Source organism: Thalassophryne amazonica, chromosome 8, assembly GCF_902500255.1.
Source record: "Thalassophryne amazonica chromosome 8, fThaAma1.1, whole genome shotgun sequence".
Taxonomy (NCBI): Eukaryota; Metazoa; Chordata; class Actinopteri; order Batrachoidiformes; family Batrachoididae; genus Thalassophryne; species Thalassophryne amazonica.
The window spans coordinates 968,795-990,591 of NC_047110.1; the positions used below are offsets into that span (position 1 = coordinate 968,795).

Consider the following 21,797-nt stretch of genomic DNA (forward strand, 5'->3'; position numbering starts at 1 on the left):
TATTCCTGTTAATACAGTCCTTTACATCCTTGGTTATATACAGCTTGTTGTTGGGGCTAAACTGCAGAGTTCTATTTGGTGACCACACAATCAACGCAAAACTGTATGTAATCAGTTATTGTTTCTGTGGCCACCTCCAGTTCCATCTAATGGAAAAAGATATCAGTCTGTACAAAGGAGGGATCCTTTAAGTGTCTCTATACTGTCACTGTCCCATGCAGCCCCCCATTTGGTTTCAGCCTTATTCCTTTTCAAAGCAGTTTTGTAAATTGGAATAAGCTGGACTGTATTGTGGTCAGAGTTTGACAAAAGGGGTTTTGATTTTGCAATGTAAGCACATTTAAATTTCAGTAGCACTTATTTAAGTCTCTGTTATCCTGTGTGTCACGTGTTACATGTTGTTCAAAGCCGGGTAAACATAGTTCTAATTTACAATGGTTAAAATCCCCAAGAATAAAAAGGGAGCTCCAGGTGACCGTTGCAATTGCTGATGAACACAGTTCGCAATTATACTCGCAGCTCTGGGCTCCTGAGGGAACACACACTGCACAAATATAAATATTACCAACCTCAGAAGATAGAAGGGTCTCCGTGACATGCATAACAGTTCCATCAGCAGGACACACAGTCTTACGCATGGTGTAGTTCCTGGAATATCCCGATGGAGCCAAGTCTCAGTGAACACCATCACGCTCAATTCCCTGTACTCATTCATAACATACCGTGGTGTTAAGGTGAAGATCATCTGTTTTGTTTCTCAGTGACCTTACGTTGCTGAGTAACATACCAGGTAGAGGTGGTCCACTCCCCCTATGGTGGAGATGCTGCCGAGTCCCCCCTCTTTTACCCTTCTTCCTTCGTCTGGCTCGTGCTGGTTGAACCTTCACGACTTTGAGGAGATCAGCAGGTGGAGTAAATGCCATGTTGCAGAGGGACAACAGTGTGTCTCTGCTGTAGCACAGTAGCGGCCCCGCCTCTGCGTGACGAGTTGTTTGGCATGTTAAAATCACTTTCCAAATAATTAGCACAAGGAACAGTCCTTGTACAAAGGTTGCCATAGTACTCCCCTGACAAATAATGCAAATTGCATTTAAAGTCACAACACAAGTCAGCAAACATGCAACATAAAACAACAAACATTAAAAGCATCAAAGCAGTAGCAGAGTCCGAGTCGCCAGCACAGCCGCGCCACCTGTTCACCATTTTGACATCATTCACCATCAAAGTCCACAAAAAACATCGATTTCAATCTGCAAAACGTTCCAGTTTTCAGGGGCGGTTCCAATAGTGATCTCTCCCGAAGTCGGCGTTTCTCACAGGCTGACATTTCTGAGCGTTTAATCAGTGGCAGGGAAAATCAAGCAAATTCCCCCATGTGTACATGACTTAATTTCTCAGGCCATGTCAATCAATCAATCAATCAACTTTTTTTTTATATAGCGCCAGATCACAACAGACAGTTGCCCCAAGGCGCTCAAAAGTTGCCCATGTGGCACCAAAAGTGAAACAATACATCAATATTTTCATAAATATCTCCAATCCTCAATTTTCCTGAGAGCGTTTTCCCAAGGGATCAATAAAGTTCTGTCTAATCTAATCTAATCAATATCAAGTTGGAGGAGGTTATGTTTTTGCCCCAGTTTGTTTGTTTGTTTGTTTGTGAACAGCCTGGAGGCCACGTTTCTTCATATATCATTATAAAACTTTTACTGAAGACTCATTTCCTGATAGGCAAGAACTGATTCAATTTTCAAGATCATTGGTCAAAGGTCACCATCAGGAAACATCTTGGAAAATTGGAAATTGGAATGTCTTTAACATTGTTCAAATTTTCAAAAATTCATAACTGTCAAAAAAGATCAAATCTCTTTAAGTTTTGAAAGCGTTATGTACGATGGTGTCTTTTATTGACTGACAAAGATTGATCCAGATCTCATCCAGACTGTGGATTTTGTGGACATTTGAATTTAATATTGAAAAGCCCCATTTTCCATTATATCTCAGTCAAAAGTGCCTTAGTCACACTCATTTTTCTGTTCTGGATTTACCTACACCACCAAAATTGGATGGAGGTTCCAATTTCATGCCTGTTTGTCTTTGTACTTGGCCCCACAAATCTTAGAAGCATGGTGTCTAACCAGATCTTTACTCTGGATGGCATTTCCATGACCTCTAGTAATACTGTGAGAAATCTTGGAGTCATTTTTGATCAGGATATGTCATTCAAAGCGCATATTAAACAAATATGTAGGACTGCCTTTTTGCATTTACGCAATATCTCTAAAATCAGAAAGGTCTTGTCTCAGAGTGATGCTGAAAAACTGATTCATGCATTTATTTCCTCTAGGCTGGACTATTGTAATTCTTTATTATCAGGTTGTCCTAAAAGTTCCCTAAAAAGCCTTCAGTTGATTCAAAATGCTGCAGCTAGAGTACTGACGGGGACTGGCAGGAGAGAGCATATCTCACCCGTGTTGGCCTCTCTTCATTGGCTTCCTGTTAATTCTAGAATAGAATTTAAAATTCTTCTTCTTACTTATAAGGTTTTGAATAATCAGGTCCCATCTTATCTTAGGGACCTCGTAGTACCATATCACCCCAATAGAGCGCTTCGCTCTCAGACTGCAGGCTTACTTGTAGTTCCTAGGGTTTGTAAGAGTAGAATGGGAGGCAGAGCCTTCAGCTTTCAGGCTCCTCTCCTGTGGAACCAGCTCCCAATTCAGATCAGGGAGACAGATACCCTCTCTACTTTTAAGATTAGGCTTAAAACTTTCCTTTTCGCTAAGGCTTATAGTTAGGGCTGGATCGGGTGACCCTGGACTATCCCTTGGTTATGCTGCTTTAGACGTAGACTGTGGGGGGGTTCCCATGATGCACTGTTTCTTTCTCTTTTTGCTCTGTATGCATCACTCCGCATTTAATCATTAGTGATCGATCTCTGCTCCCCTCCACAGCATGTCTTTTTCCTGGTTCTTTCCCTCAGCCCCAACCAGTCTCAGCAGAAGACTGCCCCTCCCTGAGCCTGGTTCTGCTGGAGGTTTCTTCCTGTTAAGAGGGAGTTTTTCCTTCCCACTGTTGCCACGTGCTTGCTCACAGGGGGTCGTTTTGACCGTTGGGGTTTTTCATAATTATTGTATGGCCTTGCCTTACAATATAAAGCGCCTTGGGGCAACTGTTTGTTGTGATTTGGCGCTATATAAAAAAAAAGTTGATTGATTGATTTGTCTTTCAGTTATCAGTCGGAAACCAAGTGCCAATGACAAATTGTGCACAGCAGAGATAACCAATGTTCTGGGAAAATTTTCTGAAAAAGAATTCAAAAACCAAAAAATGTAAAAAAAAATTTAAACCTCACAACACCAAAAAAAACAACAAAAAAACCCCCTTTGATTGAAGTATATGAACTAAATACATAATCATATCTATTTTATCTTATGAAAAGTCACTTCTAACAGCACTCACTCACTCACTCATCTTCAATGCTTATTCGGAACAGTTCCAGTAGGGGACCCCAAACTTCCCTTTCCCAGCACACATTGAGCACCTTTGACTGGGGGATACTGAGGTGTTCCCAAGCCACTGTGGCGATATAATCTCTCCACCTAGTGCTGGGTCTTTCCCAGGGTCTCCTTCTAGCCTTACATGCCTGGAACACCTCCCTTACCAGATGTCCAAAACACCTAAGCTGGCTTCTCAATGCAACGCAATGGAGCAGCGGCTCCACTCTGAGCTCCTCATGGATGTCGGAGCGTCTCACCTTATCTTTCAGGGAGAAACCAGCTACCTTCCTAAGGAAACCAATTTTGGCTGCTTGTACCCGTGACCCATTTCTTTCGGTCATGACCCAACCCTCATAGATCCCCTGCAGTTCGCCTACAGAGCCAACAGGTCAGTAGATGGCTCTGTCAGCATGGAGGATGACGTGGCCCTCAGCTTGACGTACTCGACTCCACCTGCAGGTGGATCTCTGACTTCCTGTCCAACAGGAGACAGTATGTGAAGCTGGAAGGGCCACATCTCCAACACACGGTCTATCAGTACCGGATCCCCCCAAGGCTGTGTTCTTTCTCCTCTACTCTTCTCCCTGTACACCAACAGCTGCACCTCCATTCACCAGTCTGTAAAGCTCCTGAACTACTCTGCTTACAGACAGGAGATCCATCACCTGGTGTCCTGGTGCAGACAGAACAATATGGAGCTCAATGCCCTCAAGACAGTGGAGATGGTTGTTGACTTCAGAAAGAACCTAGTCCTGGCCAACCCCATCACCCTGTGTGACTCCCCGGTTGCCATTGTGGAGTCCTGCCATTACCTGAGGATCACCATCACCCAGGACCTCAAATGGGACCTGAACGTCAGCTCTGTCATCAAGAGAGCACAATAGATGATGTACTTTCTACGGCAGATAAGGACGTTCAACCTGCCAAAAGCAATGATGGTGAACTTCTACACTGCCATCATTGAGTCCATCATCTCCTCCTCCATCACAATCTGGTACACTGCTGCCACTGCTAAGGACAGAAGCAGACTGTAGCGTATCATCCACGCAACAGAGAAGGTGATCGACTGCAATCTGCCATCCCTACAGGACCTGTACACCTCCAGGGCCCTGAGGTGAGTAAGGAAGATAGTGGCCGATCCCTCTCAACCAGAACACAAAGTTTTTGTCACGCTCTCTTCTGGAAGGCGACTGAGGTCCATCAGGACTAAAACCTGAAGACACAAAACAGCTTCTTTCCATCCACAGCTGGACTAATAAATAATGCCAGAGACCCCCACTTATCCTGCCTCCCCCCTCCCCCAAAATACAGATTGACCATCCCTGCACTGAAAGGTACTGTACATCTGCATGCCTTTGCACATCCCCATTCCACTGTTATATTTATTTGACAGTGAACATAATTTTGTCTGTCTAACTCTTTAACTTCTTACATAATTTTTTCCTTTTCTTTTTATTGTTGTTTATGCACCAATGACACCAGATCATATTCCTTATATGTGAGAATCAGTGGTGGGCACAGTTCCGTTAATCCGATAATTATCAAAGATAATGTTTTCATTTTTGGATTATCTTTTTAGATAACTTTAAAAAACATTATCGGACTAATTATCTTGCGATAAATTTTTGTACGATAATTTTTAGACTGATAACATGGTAAATAAAGTTGAACAGCTACAAATATTTATAAAACTTAAAATCAGTTGAGCACCTACCTGTTAAATGTTTCGTAGCTGATGTGTACTTCTACCCTATGCAGAACAGAGATGAGCTGCTTTAAGAAGAAACCGCTCCATCCTCTGTAGACAAAGGAGAACTGCCCCCCCCCCCCAAAAAAAAACTAATTTCTCTTAACCCCATACTGATACGCGGGCAATATCACCCAAGTCATCCAGAGGCATACATTTTTAACTTATGGTTCAACTTTTAACCAAACTAATGTCGGACAGGTTATTTAAATGAATGTCATGTCTGAAGTTTTATAAAGTGAAAATATCAGATATATGTTTTAGTTTTAAAGTAATGCGCTAATTTTTAAGGTTTTAGTGTGGATCTATGCTGTGTCCAGCAGTGCATTATGGGTAGGATAGGGTAATCTCAGTACATTCACAACACGAGAAATGCATTTCAGACACTCTGATCAGGCTCTACGGACAACAGCATTAAACTCTAGTGCAGGGGTGGCCAAGTTCGGTCCTCAAGAGCCACATTCCTGACACTCTTAGTTGTCTCCCTGCTCCAACACACCTGAATCCAATGAAAGACTCGTTAGCAGACTTTTAATGAGCCTTTCATTGGATTCAGGTGTGTTGGAGCAGGGAGACAACTAAGAGTGTCAGGAATGTGGCTCTCGAGGACCGAACTTGGCCACCCCTGCTCTAGTGCCTAAAAACTCTCCTGAATATATTCTCTGGGTTTATAGATGTTATTGTGTCTGCGTTTGTTAAATTCAACACATCTTAAATGTAGCAGACACGGATTATCTGGAATTTTGTTTTGGCAAGTTTTCAAGGTCTCTACTGCCATCTACTGGCCAGTAGGTTCATTCCCCCTATTGACGTATCCCATAATCCCTTGCGTGCCAGAGAGTCAATGCAGTTGACAACAACATATAGAGAATCAACACGATGACAGTTGTAAATTAATATTATACTACAAAAATGTATTTTTTATGCTTTTCATCACGTTAATAAGAGACTGCTGCATGATACCCTGAAAACTTGCTAAAACAATTATAACAAATAATCCGTGTCGGCTACGTTTAATCTGAGTGGAATTTAATGAATGCAAACTGAATTTCAGACATATCATATATATATTAGTCTGGAACAAAGAGGACAAACAGTGTTGTAAAGAACAATAATCAAGACGTTAAAGAGCAAACTTCACACACACCCAGAACATGATCAGGAAGCGAGCGTAGCTCACAGCAGCTCCCATTGAAAATAACGGAGGGACAGCCTGTGATTCTCGCATGTTTACATAAAATAAATGCAAAAACAACGTCTATAAACCCAGAGAATACGAGGTCTGTTAGAAAAGTATCCGACCTTATTATTTTTTTCAAAAACCATATGGATTTGAATCACGTGTGATTACATCAGACATGCTTGAACCCTCGTGGGCATGCGAGAGTTTTTTTCACGCCTGTCAGTTACGTCATTCGCCTGTGGGCAGTCTTTGAGTGAGGAGTCACCCACCCTCTCGTCGTTTTTTCATTGTTTAGGAATGGCTCAGAGACTGCTGCTTTGTTTGATAAAAAAATTTTTCAAAAACTGTAAGGCACAACTGAGTGGACACCAGTCGATAAATTCAGCTGGTTTTCGGTAAAAATGTTAACGGCTGATGAGAGATTTTGGTCTGGTAGTGTTGCTTTAAGGACGGCCCACGGCGCCTGACGGCGATCTGCGCTTCAAGGCGGCAGCGTCTTGCCGTTTCAAGTTGAAAACTTCCACATTTCAGGCTCTGTTGACCCAGTAAGTCATCAGAGAACAGAGAACTTTCAGAAGAAGTCGGCATGAGGAGTTTATTTGGACATTCCATTGTTAACGGACATTTTGTAATGAAAGAATGTGCGGGCAGAGTCGCATGTCGGGCCGGACCCGACCGCGGGGGGTCGCGACAGGAAAAACACCTCCGTTGGAAACCTTAACGGGCAAGTTGGAACATGCCCAGCTGTTAAACAATTTCTCAGTTACTCACTTGTTGAAAGCCATCAAAAGCCGCCTGAATTTTACAAATGGTTTTCAACACGGAGGTGTTTTTCCTGTCGCGGCACACACAGATTTGCCGAGTCGTCACGGAAACGACTCGGCGAATTTGCGCGCACGTCTTTCATTACAAGATGTCCTTAAACAGTGGAATGTCCGCATAAAGTCCTCATGCCGGCCTCTTCTAAATCTTCTCTGTTCTCTCACGACGTCCTGGGTGAACTAAGCCTTAAATTAGGATGTTTTCAGGTCGAAACAGGCCGACGACGGCGCCTGGAAGCGCTGCGCAACGTCACGTTCCGTGGGAAGTCCTTACAGCGACAGAAACACCCCATAATCTCTCATCAGCCGTTAAACTTTTCACCGAAAACCAGCTAAATTTCTCGAATAGTGTCCACTCGGATATTCCTCACAGGTCCAGAAAAAATTTTGATAAAGCAACGCGCGCCGTCTGGAGCAGCGTGTGAAACAAAGGAATTCAGCCGAGAGGGCTGGACCACATCTCACTCAAGGCTTGCCCACAGGGAAATGACATCACCGACACGCGTGAAAAAACTCACGCATGTGCACGAGGGTTCAAGCATGATTGGTGTAATCACACGTCATTCAAATCCATATAGTTAAAAAAAATAAATAAAAGTGTCTGTTTCTTATCTAATACACCTTGTATATTCACGAGAGTTTTAGGCACAATATAAGAATAGTTTTATGTTGCGATGTTAATGGTGTTGTCTGTGTGCAGTGGATAGTTAAAGTGCAGCGTGATCAGAGCGTATCAATGCAGTTCTCAATGTTACTGAGATCTCGCAGCGCGGTGAACTCTCCGAGGTTTTGTGGGATTTGAAATGTCAATAGGGCGAATAGCCAACATTTATGTGTCAAGACAATATTGAGTGCACGTTTTACAATATCATAAAATGAGCGCACATTCTCTCCACATGCAAAACATTTTGCTATGATGCTTCCAGGGCTCCATAAAAATGCCTGTTTTTACAAATAAAAAAATGGAATATTTTACAAAAGCACATTTATCTGTAAACACCAACACACGACACACGTCACATTAACGTGTTTACATAATGAATGACTGAACCAATCAGTGTTTAGCAGAGGCACATTTTACCCAGAATCCTTTGCAATCTGTCTGTGTTTGTTACAAAACCTCACAAATTAGTGCATTATTCAACATCAAAAGATATATGTTATGTTTTAACTTTGTACAAATGACAGAATTAACATTAATGGAGTTATTCTATCGGTATTAATGTTATTCATAAATCAAAACCATGTCAGCATGACTTTATTTTCCAAGACCTCCGCCTGACCGGAGCGTTGTGATTGGGTAGAGAGCTGAGGTTTGTGGCTGCTCTTAGCTTGCCTCTGTGCTAGAAACCATGTAGTAAACAAGAGCTTCCAGCAGGGGACAGGATGTTCAAAGACAGAAGTGTGAGCTCATTGTTTGAGTTTGTTGTTGCTTTTGATGCTACCAGAAGTGATCGTGGTGTTAAATCTCAAATTCAATTTATTAGTAGTTGCAAATGTACCAGAGACAATACTGGAATTTATCTGTTATCTGTAACTTCCGATACATTTTTGGGTGGTTTATCGTTTTATCTTTATCAAAGATAACTTTTCAGTTATCTGATTATCTGTTATCGAAGTTAATTTTTTGGTTATCTGTGCCCACCACTGATGAGAACTTACTTGGCAATAAATTTGATTCTGATTCTGATGACCATAGGTGAGAGTAGAAATGAAGATTGACCAGTAGATCGAGAGCTTCGCCTTTTGGCTCAGCTCCCTTTTCATCACAACAGTACGGTAGAGCGAATGCAACACCATCCCTATATTCAGCCGCTCTATGCAGGGCTGGTGGCCAAGTGGTTAGTGCGCTTGGTTTCAGTATGGAAGGTTCCTGGTTCAAACCCCACCCCTGCCACATTTTTCCATGCGATGTGGAGTTACGTTAGAAGGGCATCTCGTGTAAAACCTGTGCCAAATCAACACACAGACCCACTTGGGATCTGCTGCGGTGACCACGAGTGAAAACCAGGGAGCAGCTGAAGGGACTTACTTTTAATGAAGCTGTTCAATCAGCTGACAGAGTGTATATAATTTCTTAAGATGCTGACGGCCCTGTTCTTTTGTCATTTTTTGCTTTGTGTTCCACATCTGGCTCGTTTCTTTCTGTTTTGGTCTCACAGTAGCAAAACCAGTTAGTTTTCCCTCCTCACTGTTTTATCTTCAGTTCAGCTGACTGGTTTCTCCTCTGTTCTGTCCTCTTTTCTGTGTTGTTTCTCTGTAGAACAGCCTATTAGTTTCTCTTCCACATTCCTTCGTTTGTATTGATTGCTCACCAGAGTGCACCTGTATGGTGTCTCTCTGCTGATGTTTCCTTTTTAGACCTTGTTTTGTTTCACCCAAACCTTTGGGTGTTGTGCTTTTTCCTTCTTTTGTGTCAGTGATACATTCATGTTCCCCAGTTATTCTCAGTTTCCCTCTTCATGGCTCTTCTTAGAAATTTAGAGCTGTGCACTGACTTCAGACTTCCATTAAAAAAAAAACAGACTTTGTGTAGTTCCTCGGTCCAGCCAAAAATCACATCAGCGTTTCATGTGAACACGTCCCTCAGTGCAGTGAAAAAAAAAATCACGGCAGAAATGAGTCCAGGTTTTCTTTCTCTCTTCCTGCTCACAGCCTCCAAACAGCACAGTGGATTTGTTTTGTGTGTGTGTGTGTGTGTGTCTTACAAGAATTAGCAGCATCAGTTAGCTCAATCAAATTATGTTGTTGTCCCCTGCGCGCGTGCACACCTGCAACCTGGTCGGCATTTGTGCATGCATGTACTCCCAAAGAAAGACTTTGTATGTCCTCAATGCAGCGAAAAAAAATCACGTCAGAAATGAGTCCAGCTTTTCTTCTCTCTTCCTACTAACAGCCTCCAGACAGCACAGTGGATTTGTTTTGTGTGCGTGCACCAATCAAATGACAAGGATCCACTCAGCCGTTATATAAAAGGAGCTAATCCATGTAGGAGGAGACGCTACAGCTTTACAAAGCGGCACACTGAGTAAAATAAAGTCTTTTAAGAGAAAGAGGGTTTGCTGGCTGTTTTTATCAACTCTGCACTATCAAACAGCAAGACAGACACTAAATGGACTTATTGCGTATTTAAAGCGATGTAGTGAAGCAGTGTATTTGTATGTTTGTTTTGTTCTTTAAACACATAGCGCTGCGTGTTGATCCACTGGCTGCTCTCCACCTCACAGATGAATTGAAAGGTTGTGCACTTTAACTGAATCAAGTTGAACTATTCCAAAAAATGCCTTTATCGTGCTGATTCTTATGGGATTCGATCAGTTTTCATTTATTCATAACGGGGAGCGCAGAATAATTTATCAGTGTCGCTTTTGGCGAAAAGCTGCACTCCACAGCCCAGTTTTTCGCAGGCTGCGTTCATGTGCACGTGCAGCCACTGACTGAGGATGCACACCGTACATTTGAAAATCTACATGATGGCCCTGACCTTATAACTTGATGGTGCAGCGCCATTATTCTCTTTATTCAGTCACTTACACCTGTGTTGGGTTAATTACTCACACCTTGTCATTAATTTTGTTCATTGTCTTCTGGTGGCGTTAAAAGAACAGAACCTGCTCTCTGTCATCAGCTTTCTGCTTCCACTCTGGTGTCGTGGCATTTCTTGTTTCCTCATGTATCCAGATACTATGCTACGTGTTATGGTCCTAAGCTGCTCTCTGATGTTTGGTGACCCTTGGCAAGCCCTAGCCCACATGTAACATAAGATCTCTCACGTGGGAGTGACCTGTTCTTTTTCTCCATGTGTGGGTCTCACCTACAGTGGGAAAATAAGGATTTGATCCACTGTCGAGTTTTGCCACCTACAAAGAATGTAGAGGTCTGTAATTTTTATCGTAGGTACACTTCAACTGTGAGAGACAGAATCTAAAAACAAAATCCAGAAAATCACATTATATAAGTTTTAAATAATTCATTAGCATTTTATTGCATGAAATAAGTACTTGATCACCTACCAACCAGCAAGAATTCTTTCTCACACAGACCTGTTAATTTTTCTTTAAGAAGCCCTTATTCTGCACTCTTTACCTGTATTAATTGCACCTGTTTGAACTTGTTACCTGTATAAAAGACAACTGTTGACACACTCAGTCAGTCACACTCCAACCTGTCCACCATAGCCAAGACTGAAGAGCTGTCTAAGGACACCAGGGACAAAACTGTAGACCTGAAAGTGGAAGAAACACAAGATGACTGTCAATCTCCCTCGGTCTGGGATTCCATGCAAGATCTCACTTTGTGGGGTAAGGATGATTCTGAGAAAGCTCAGAACTACACAGGAGGACCTGGTCAATGACCTGAAGAGAGCTGGGACCACAGTCACAAAGATTACATTAGTAACACATGATGCTGTCATGGTTTAAAATCCTGCAGGGCAGCAAGGTCCCCCTGCTCAAGCCAGCACATGTCCAGGCCCGTTTGAAGTTCACCAGTGACCATCTGGATGATCCAGAGGAGGCATGGGAGAAGGTCATGTGGTCAGATGAGACCAAAATAGAGCTTTTTGGAATCAACTCCACTTACCATGTTTGGAGGATGAGAACAACCCCAAGAAAACCATCCCAACCGTGAAGCATGGGGGTGGCAACATCATACTCTGGGGGTGCTCTTCTGCAAAGGGGACAGGACGACTGCACCGTATTGAAGGGAGGATGGATGGGGTCATGTATGGTGAGATTTTGTCAAACAACCTCCTTCCTTCAGTAAGAGCATTGAAGATGGGTCATGGCTGGGTCTTCATCATGACAATGACCCCAAACACACAGCAAGGGCAACTAAGGAGGGGCTCCGTAAGAAGCAATTCAAGGTCCTGGAGTGGCCTGGCCAGTCTCCAGACCTGAACTCAATAGAAAATCTTTGGAGGGAGCTGAAACTCCAAACCTGAACGATCTCGAGAAGATCTGTATGGAGGAGTGGACCAAAATCCCTGTTGCAGTGTGCAACCTTGGTCAAGAACTACAGGAAATGTCTGACCTCTGGAACTGCAAACAAAGGTTTCTGTACCAAATATTAAGGTCTATTTTTCTATTGGATCAAATACTTATTTCATGTAATAAAATGCAAATTCTTTGTAGGTGTGAAAACTTGCCAAATTGACAATGGATCAAATCCTTATTTTCCCCACTGTAACTGTTGGTGGGGACCTGTGTGCTTGAGGCTGGCTCAGTGCTTGCGTCATGTGGTGTCTTCACGACTAACACACTCGCTCCACCCAGACATGCTTTCCACAGCAGCTTCACAAGCGAAGCTGCCAAAACCACCCTCACACTTGTCACACACATATGTCTCTTTACAGGCTGGTGAGTCAGCCTGCCACACCCCCAGTCAGTGCACGACCCTGCCTAAAGCCCACCTACTGCTGCACACAAACACCAAACTTAAGTTCTTCACACACACACACACACACACGCAAACATATACATAATGTTTTTGACCACCGTTGTTACTTGCAACTTTTTTATGTGTTGGAGAAACTTTTGTGTCTGATTTGATGATCCAATTGAATGCGCTCTGAAAACCTGGTCCTGGACTAATCCTGCCTGTTTTCTCTTTTCCGATGAAGTTGGCGGTAATCTTCAGTGTGGAGCAGCTGTTGTGTCACCTGCAGCAAGTTTTGGAAACCCATGAGGTCAACTGGAAACATGTCCTGTGTTTCCTGTCCACTCTGCTGGTTTATAACCCCTGCGCTCAGACCAGCCTCCGAGGTGTGTTTGACTGACGTCACTGTCACAGCAGGAACATGGCTCATTTTGGTGCTCACCACAAACTTGATCACTGTCATGTATTTTAAAAAAAAAAAAATTTTGTCTGTTTTTAAAGATATTTCTGCCATTCCTCTTACACTGACAGATTCTGCACTTTATTTTCTTTCACTTTAAAGATATTTTTTTTTAATAAATTTTTATTGTAACATTAGCATTTTGTTTTCTATTTCTTAGAGCTTCTGGCTAAAATGCTGAGGTCTGCATTTGAAGGCTACGACTTGGAGAGGATAATCACTGCCTTTCTTTTGGCTCGACAGGGGGCACTGGAGGGTCCCAACATCTTCTACTCTTATAGCAACTGGTTCAAGGTTTGTTATCCCCTTAATATCACAACGGTTTTCTCAGGCTCCACCCACAACAGCTAAAATATTGTTTGTGCTGATGTACGAGTGCAGCTCAGTGTCTTTTGGCTCAGCTCCCTTTTCGTCACAACAGTATTGTAGAGCGAATGCAACACCGCCCCTGCTATACCAATTCTTCAGCCAATCTCAAGCTCCATTGTTCCCTGACTTGTGGAAAAGACCCCGAGGTATTTCATTTCGTTTCAGTTTATTTCATTCATATTGCACCAAATCACAACAAAGTTCCCTCAAAGGTACATCAACTACACTTGGGGCAAGACCTCATTCTCTCCCTGGAGTAGGCAATCCATCAGTTTCCTGCTGAGAACCATGGCCTCAGATTTACAGGTGCTGATCCTCATCCCACCCGCTTCACAATCAGCTGTGAACCGATCCAGTGAGTGTTGGAGGTCACAGGTTGATGAAGCCCACAGGACCACATCATCTGCAAAAAGCACTGATGAGACCCTGAGCCCACCAAACTGGAAACCCTCCTCCCCCGACTACGCCTCGATATCCTGTCTGTGAATATCACAAACAGGATGACAAGGCACAGCCCTGGCGGAGGCCAATCCCCACCGGAAACAACTCTGACTTACTGCCGAGCACCTGAACACCGCTCTCGCTTTGTGACTACAGAGATTGGATGGCCCTGAGAAGGGACCCCCTCACTCCATACCCTCACGGTACCTCCCACAGTATCTCCCAGGGTACCCGATCATACACCTTCTCCAAGTCCACAAAACACATGTAGACTGGGTGGGCATACTCCCAGACACCCTGCAGGATCCTTGAGAGAGTGAAGAGCTGCTCAGTTGTTCCACGACCAGAACGAGTGTCATGTTGCCGTTACTATGAGTGACAAAGTGTAGTGTGTTTGATGCCTTACCTACATTAGCTAACAACACTGAAAAATGAACATTAATATTTACATTCTGGACTCGCACACCAATCCAGCAGGGGGCGGTAAATCATCTATATATTTAAAGCATGAGTGTGTGTGATTTTTATTTAGTAAGTTCAATGTAAGTACATAATAAAATTGTAAATACATTAAAAGTACATGGATGACACAAGAAAGTGAAAACACTTATTTCCATTGTGGTCCATTTAAAAATCAAATGACAAAATAGGAGTAATAATAATATAATAATAATAATGATGATGATACTGATCATGATAATAAAAATAATATTGACAATAATAGTGTGTGTATAATACCAAGAACCTAAACAATTTATAAATACATTAGACAGTAAATTGACTTTAAACAATTGCATAATTAACAGTAAATAAAAGGGTTGAGTTCCTCTCCTAAAAACTGTTGCGGTCTAAGGTTCTAAAACATTCTGCCCGCACACACCATTCTATATATATATATATATATATATATATAAATGGCTGAGTGGATCCTTGTCATTTGATTGGTACTTTGTATGTCACATGACATGTATTAATTTGTCCCATTTGTATTGCATTGTATTTAGAGTGCAGTTTGATTCCATTTAGAGTGCAAATTTGGTTCCATACGTTTGGTACCATTGCACTCTGCACACACACACACACGTACACACGTGCTTGCGCACGCACGTGCCAGATGTGTGGAAGTACCGGCTGTCTCTCTGAGTGGTTGGTATCCAGGGCACAAGGTGGTTCCACAGTGTTGTGAGTGTGTCAGCGCATGTTTCCAGAGTGGACTTGGCACCCAAAGTCATGATGAAACAAACCATGTGCTTATGAAGACAACGGCAAGGATGCTAACAGAGTAAAGAGAAAAGGAGACTGGTAGGACAGCCGGACTGAAGACGGACCACGCTTAACGGAGGAGGTGATCAGGGTAGTAGCAGAAATCATAGAAATATATGTGATTGGTTAATCGTGTGAGATTTCACACCGTATAATATCGGGGGTAACAGTGGGAAAATAAGTATTTTTGTGTTTCTGTGAAGGCTCTCAGTTGTCCAGGTGGTTTCCATAGTAGAGAAGCTTGAATCTTCGACTGGACTGGGTTGCTTGACGCGAGGACGTTTCGCTTCAAATCGCAGAAGCTTCCTCAGCTAAAATTCTTGCTCTGGTAGTGTGACTTCTGTCTTGACTCATGTAGAGAAGAATAAACAGAAGCCACAAAAGCTGGAGTTTTAAACCTAACCAGACCCCTCCTACCGAGAGGCAGACTACTATAGGCTAGTGACTAAACAATAGCTCTAATTAGCACCTGTTGTGCTCTAGTTAGCACCCTCCTAATGACAGGGCAGCTGTCCCTCCTAATGATGGGACGGACGCCTCTCCTGATGGCTCCCTTGACGACTCTCCTGATGACGTGAATGACTCATTACCATGAACAAAAGACTGAAACTGCTTTGACCTGAGTACCTCATTGTAAACAGGGGATAAAGCGTGTCTCAGACCCCCTCCCCTGTTAAGGCTGGGTTTCAACTGTTTCACATAAAATGCCTCCTTCACCCCTCTCTCAAACCATTTCTTCTCTCTGGCTAAGATTTTAACTTCCTTGTCCTCAAACGTGTGGTTAGTGTTTTTAAGGTGGAGATGAACTGCAGACTGAGGTCCACTGGCACCCTCTCTGCGGTGCTGGTATAGCCTTTTGTGTAACGGCTGCTTAGTCTCACCTATGTAGTGTTCGTTACAGTTTTCCTGACATCTGATAGAATACACTACATTGCTCTGTTTGTAACTAGGGATCCTGTCCTTAGGGTGAACTAATTTCTGTCTCAAGGTGTTAACAGGTTTAAAGTAAACTGGGATTTTGTACTGTCTGAAGATCCTCTGTAGTTTTTCCCCTACTCCTGCTAAATAAGGGAGAGACACTCCTCTTCTTCTCGTCTCAGTCTCCTGTCTGTCTGGTCTCTTTGTTCTCTGGGACTTCTGCATTTTATCCAGGGAGCATCGTCGGTACCCACATACTGTGAGGGCTTTCCATACAAGTTGTTGTTCTTTAGCCCTTCCCTCTGCAGTTGTGGGCACCTGTAGGGCTCTGTGTTGAAGTGTCCTGATCACCCCGAGCTTGTGTTCAAGGGGGTGGTTTGAGCCAAAGAGCAGATATTGGTCAGTGTGAGTGGGTTTTCTGTAAACCCCTGTCTGGAACTGCCTGTTCTCTCCAATCGTAACATCACAGTCCAAGAAGGCTAAATGGTTGTTTCTGGCATCCTCACGTGTGAACTTGATATTGGAGTCCACCGAGTTGATGTGTTCTGTAAAGGCCTCCACTTCCTGTTGCTTGATTTTAACCCATGTGTCATCGACATATCTGAACCAGTGACGGAGCTATGCCCGTGAATGACTCCAAGGCTCTCTTCTCCACTTTGATGGATTTTCACATTTGGTGGATTACTCCGCGCCCTGACTGCTGTTGGAGCTATGCTGGCTCACGGTAAGCCTCGCGGATGGAATGACCTACAGAAAAGTAAACTGTGCAAATGATGAAATTGGATTAGAAATGGAATAACCCCCTTGTGTCGGATGATTTTCGGACATTCATGCTGGTTATACGGTCCCAAATAGCTCTATTTGCGACCATATAACCAGCATGAACGTCCAAAAATCATCAGACACAAGGGGGTTATTCCCTAAAAGTACATGCAGAGGGTGAAAGATTTTTTTTTTTAAGGTGTGAAATAACGTGACTGATTGCAGAGCGCTGCATTAGGTCCACACAGCCCTAAAACCTGGACACATTCCCCACGGCTACACACAGTTCCGCATCCACAGCAAACACCAAACATGCACAGGACCAGTACCCCACACCACCTGAGGGACACCCACTTAGCGAGCAGGACAATGCCCCACCTGTACTACAGTGCTGTGTGTCTTCTGCCTTGCAGACTTCTGTTTAAAGACAGCTGTGCTCTGATTGGTTGATGATGTGCTTTAAAAATGGCCAAAACACACCCTTGACTAATGTGGAGTCTTAATCAGAATCAGATTTATTGCCAGCTAAGTTTGCACATATAAGGAATTTGCTCTGGTGCGTAAACAATAAGAAAATAAATCACTTCTGTAAAATGTAAAGAGTCAAATAGACAAAACTGTATTCATTGTTAAATAAATAAAACGTAATGGAATGGGACTGTGCAAAACCAGGTGATTGGAGTTCAGATGTACAGTATCCTTCAGTGCAGCGACAACCAATCAGTGCTTTATGTTAGTGGGGGGACAGCGTAAGTGGGGATCTCTGGCACTGTTTATGAGTCCAGCTGCTGATGGAAAGAAGCTGTTTTTGTGTCTTGAGGTTTTAGTCCTGATGGACCTCAGCCATCTGCCAGAAGGGAGGGTAAAAATAAGTTTGTGTCCTGGGTGAGAGGGATTGGCCACTATGTTCCTTGCTGGCGTCAGGGCCCTGGAGGTGTACAGGTCCTGTAGGGATAGCAGACTGCAGTCAATCACCTTCTCTGCTGCGTGAATGATATGCTGCAGTTGGCTCATGTCCTTAGCAGTGGCAGCAGCGTACCAGATGGTGATGGAGGAGGAGATGATGGACTCGATGATGGCAATATAGATGTTTGCCATCATTGTTTTTGGCAGGTTGAACTTCTTCAGCTGCTGCAGAAAGTACATCCTCTGTTGTGCTCTCTTGATGAGAGAGCTGACGTTCAGCTCCTACTTGAAGTCCTGAGTGATAGTGATCCCCAGGGATCAGAAGGACTCCAAAATGTCGAATGGGGAGTCACACGGGGTGATTGGGGGGGGGGGCCGTGTTCTGAGTTGATGCTGCTCTATCTTGGTTATGACGGCTGGACACAAATGCAGGACACAAACTCACAGCTCTGTAGGCTTAAATCTTTTACTGGGTTCGTTAGCCTGGGTCGGAACATGGTAAGGCAGTCAGACAGGAGCTAAAGTACAATAATCATCAGGCTGGAGGCGTGGTCAAGGAAGGCAAGCAGGTGGTCAAAAACACCATGAGGCAAAATAAAGCAAAGCAAAAATACAGAAAAGAGCTGGAAAGAAGGCACAAGGCGCACCGATCTGGCGAAGGACCAGAGCACACTGTGAGTCTTAAATACACCAGGTGATGAGCTGCAAATCAAGAACAGGCGTGAGGAGAAGCTTCCACAACCAGGGTGTGGTTAGACAGAGGGAAACACTCACCACTGAGCATCAAGAGAGAGACAAGAGACAGAGAAAACCCAAGCAGAAAGAAACAGCCCGAGAACAGACAAATAAAACAGAACACATACCAAACGACATACCAAATCCTGACACACTCTCTCTGTCTAGGTACACTGGGGGATCCTTAGTGTGTGTGTGTGTGTGCGTGCGTGCCTGCATGCGTGTGTGTGGTGATCTGGTGATGGTATTAGGACTGTCTCATTCCAGCTGCTTTGCACTCGGTCCTCTTTCGCTGCCTGTTGTAACTGGATTTACAGTGTCGATGATCAGTGGAGCTCATATTCAGAGTGACAACATATTTACATGATAAAATTATGTGAAGACTTTTTTGTGTATGTAAATCTTGAAAGTAAGATTGTATTGAATCACATAAAATCTTATTGAATATAAAATACTGAAGTTCAGAGCTTTCTTCAGGATGTGAGTCAGTTGATATTTGGCGGAAGTTCACTCAGAATTTAATTTCTGGTAAGATGGCACTTTGTTGAAATAACTTGGAAGGAAAAAACCTCTTCCAGACTATTTTGATTTTAATAATTGATTCTCTACTTTTGCATGTTCTTTATGAATTATCAGCACAGCCGTCAGTGGGCAAACCGGTTTTTCAGCCACTTGGTATCAGAACGTGTCCAATAGATGACTGTAGTTTTTTTTTTGCAAATAATCCACTTTTCTGTCTTTGCAGATGTGTTTTGGTGGCAGCAGTGGAAACCATGTGACCAGTAAAAAGTCTCTTGTGTTTCTTCTGAAGTTCCTGTCTGACCTGGTGCCCTTTGAACCCGCACAGTACCTCAAGGTGACACTTTACAAGGGTTTGATTTAGAATGAGGGTGGAGGTGATCACACACCTTTTTTCCAGTGGAGCAAAAAAGTATTTAGTCAGTCCCTGATTGTGCAAGTTCTCCTACTTAGAAAGATGAGAGAGGTCTGTAATTTTCATCATAGGTACACTTCAACTAAGAGACAAAATGAGAAAAAAAAAATCCAGGAAATCACATTGTAGGATTTTTAAAGAATTTATTTGTAAATTATGGTGGAAAATAAGTATTTAGTCACCCACAAACAAGCAAGATTTCTGGCTCTCTCAGACCTGTAACTTCTTTAAGAAGCTCTTCTGTCCTCCACCTGTTACCTGTATTAATAGCACCTGTTGGAACTCATTATCTGTATAAAGACACCTGTCCACAGCCTCAAACAGTCAGCCTCCTGCTTAAGACAGTACATGTCCAGGCCCATCTGAAGTTTGCCAGAGAGCATATGGATGATCCAGAAGAGGATTGGGAGAATATCATGTGGTCAGATGAAACCAAAATAAAACATTTTGGTAAAAACTCAACTCGTCGTGTTTGGAGGAAGAAGAATGCTGGGTTGCATTCCAAGAACACCATATCTACTGTGAAGCATGGGGGTGGAAACATCATGCTTTGGGGCTGTTTTTCTGCAAAGGGGACAGGACAACTGATCCGGGTTAAGAGAAGAATGAACGTGGCTGTGTATCGTGAGATTTTAAGCCAAAATCTCCTTCCATCAGTGAAAGCATTGAAGATGCAACGTGGCTGGGTCTTCCAGCATGACAATGATCCCAAACACACCGCTCAGGCAACGAAGGAGTGGCTCCATAAAAAGCATTTCAAGGTCCTGGAGTGGCCAAGCCAGTCTCCAGACCTCAACCCCATAGAAAATTTGTTGAGGGAGTTGAAAGTCCATGTTGCCCAGCAACAGCCCCAAAACATCACTGCTCTAGAGGAGATCTGCATGGAGGAATGGACCAAAATGCCAGCTGCAGTGTGTGCAAACCTGGTGAAGACTTACAGGAAACGTTTGACCTCTGTCATTGCCAACAAAGATTATGTTACAAAGTATTGAGTTGAACTTTTGTTATTGACCAAATACTTATTTTCCACCATAATTTACAAATAAATTCTTTAAAAATCCTACAATGTGATTGCCTGGATTTTTTTTCTCATTTTGTCTCTCATAGTTGAAGTGTACCTATGATGAAAATTACAGACCTCTCTCATCTTTCTAAGGAGGACTGTAAGGAGGACAAACACACTGTATGTTTGTCTGTGTGTGTGTGTCTCTTCTATCTGTGGACAGCTGTGCAGTAGTGGATGAATTCTTCTTCTTTGTCTCTCAGTATTCTCTGCTTCGGTGTTCAGTGGGGATGGGTATCGTTAAGATTTTACCGGTACTAGTACTCTTTAGGTTTCTCCTTTAGGTTCACATCCTACATCCTCCGTATGTCCCTGTGAAACACCGGGGCCTGCTGATGGACTATATCTCCCTTGTGAAGACCAGGCTGGTTGATCTCAAGGTGAGGACAAGATAACTGTTTGTGGACAAGGTGACCAGCACATCTTTTACAAAACACCATTTGGGCAGTTGGGGTGTTCACATAGTTGGAACTTGGAAGAGAAGACGTGTTTTTTGCTCAGCATGGTTGAAACTGTTTGAGAGCAATAAGGACTGTGTCTCTGGAGGACAGTGATTGGTGCGTTACTGAGGTCTCCAGTTTGTCTCCTTGTTTGTTGGGAGACTTTTTGGTGTCTCCACAGTGACTGCATGACTGCGTCATGGTGATCAATCGATTAAATCACTTGTCCTGGAGGCTAGTACTTGGAGAAGGATATGAATTTTGCAGTGCTGTAATCACATTTGATGGGTCACAGTCTTGGGATCCTTGACCCCACCAGGACAAGGAACTGTGTAACCTTGACTAGGAGTAACCGCTTGTTCCTACCTGGTGCCTGCCCACATTTGGTGGTGGGAGACCTGTAACCGTCGATGGGCTTTGGCAAAGAGGGGGTACTAATTAGCAGTTCCACCCAGTACGTCAGTGTGCTGCAAGGTGGTACCAGGCTCCAACAGCTGAGGAACCATAGACCCATGCCAACTACCTGGCATGATAGAATCTTATGAGTTAAAACACTTAAACTGGTCGTGTTTTTGACATGTGAACATTGAAAGGGGGGGCTTTCTGGAGTGGGAACATTGAAACTGAAGTTTTTTTGACATGTGAACATTGAAACTGAAGTTTTTTTGACATGTGAACATTGAAACTGGAGGTGATTTTGGGATGTGAACATTGAAACGAGAGCTGTTTTTGGGGTGTGTACATTGAAACGGGAGATGTTTTGGGGTTGGAAACGTTGAAACTGGAAGTGTTTTAGCATGGTGTCAGATCAGTGGCAAAACCCACTCGCGTAAAAAATGCGTTCACGTGTAGATATTAACTGCGCGCGTGCAAATGATC

At 43.3% G+C, this 21,797-nt stretch overlaps 1 protein-coding gene across 1 annotated transcript in view; it reads left to right on the forward strand.

Moving 5' to 3' along the window:
• Positions 1–21,797, forward strand: part of LOC117515192 (Fanconi anemia group A protein) — a 114,045-nt gene that overhangs the window by 15,181 nt on the left and 77,067 nt on the right. The window contains exons 9-12 of the mRNA XM_034175663.1: positions 12,872–13,013; positions 13,248–13,381; positions 19,227–19,337; positions 20,763–20,858. Of these exons, the coding sequence (XP_034031554.1) occupies positions 12,872–13,013; positions 13,248–13,381; positions 19,227–19,337; positions 20,763–20,858 (483 nt within the window). The remainder of the gene's footprint in view (positions 1–12,871; positions 13,014–13,247; positions 13,382–19,226; positions 19,338–20,762; positions 20,859–21,797) is intronic.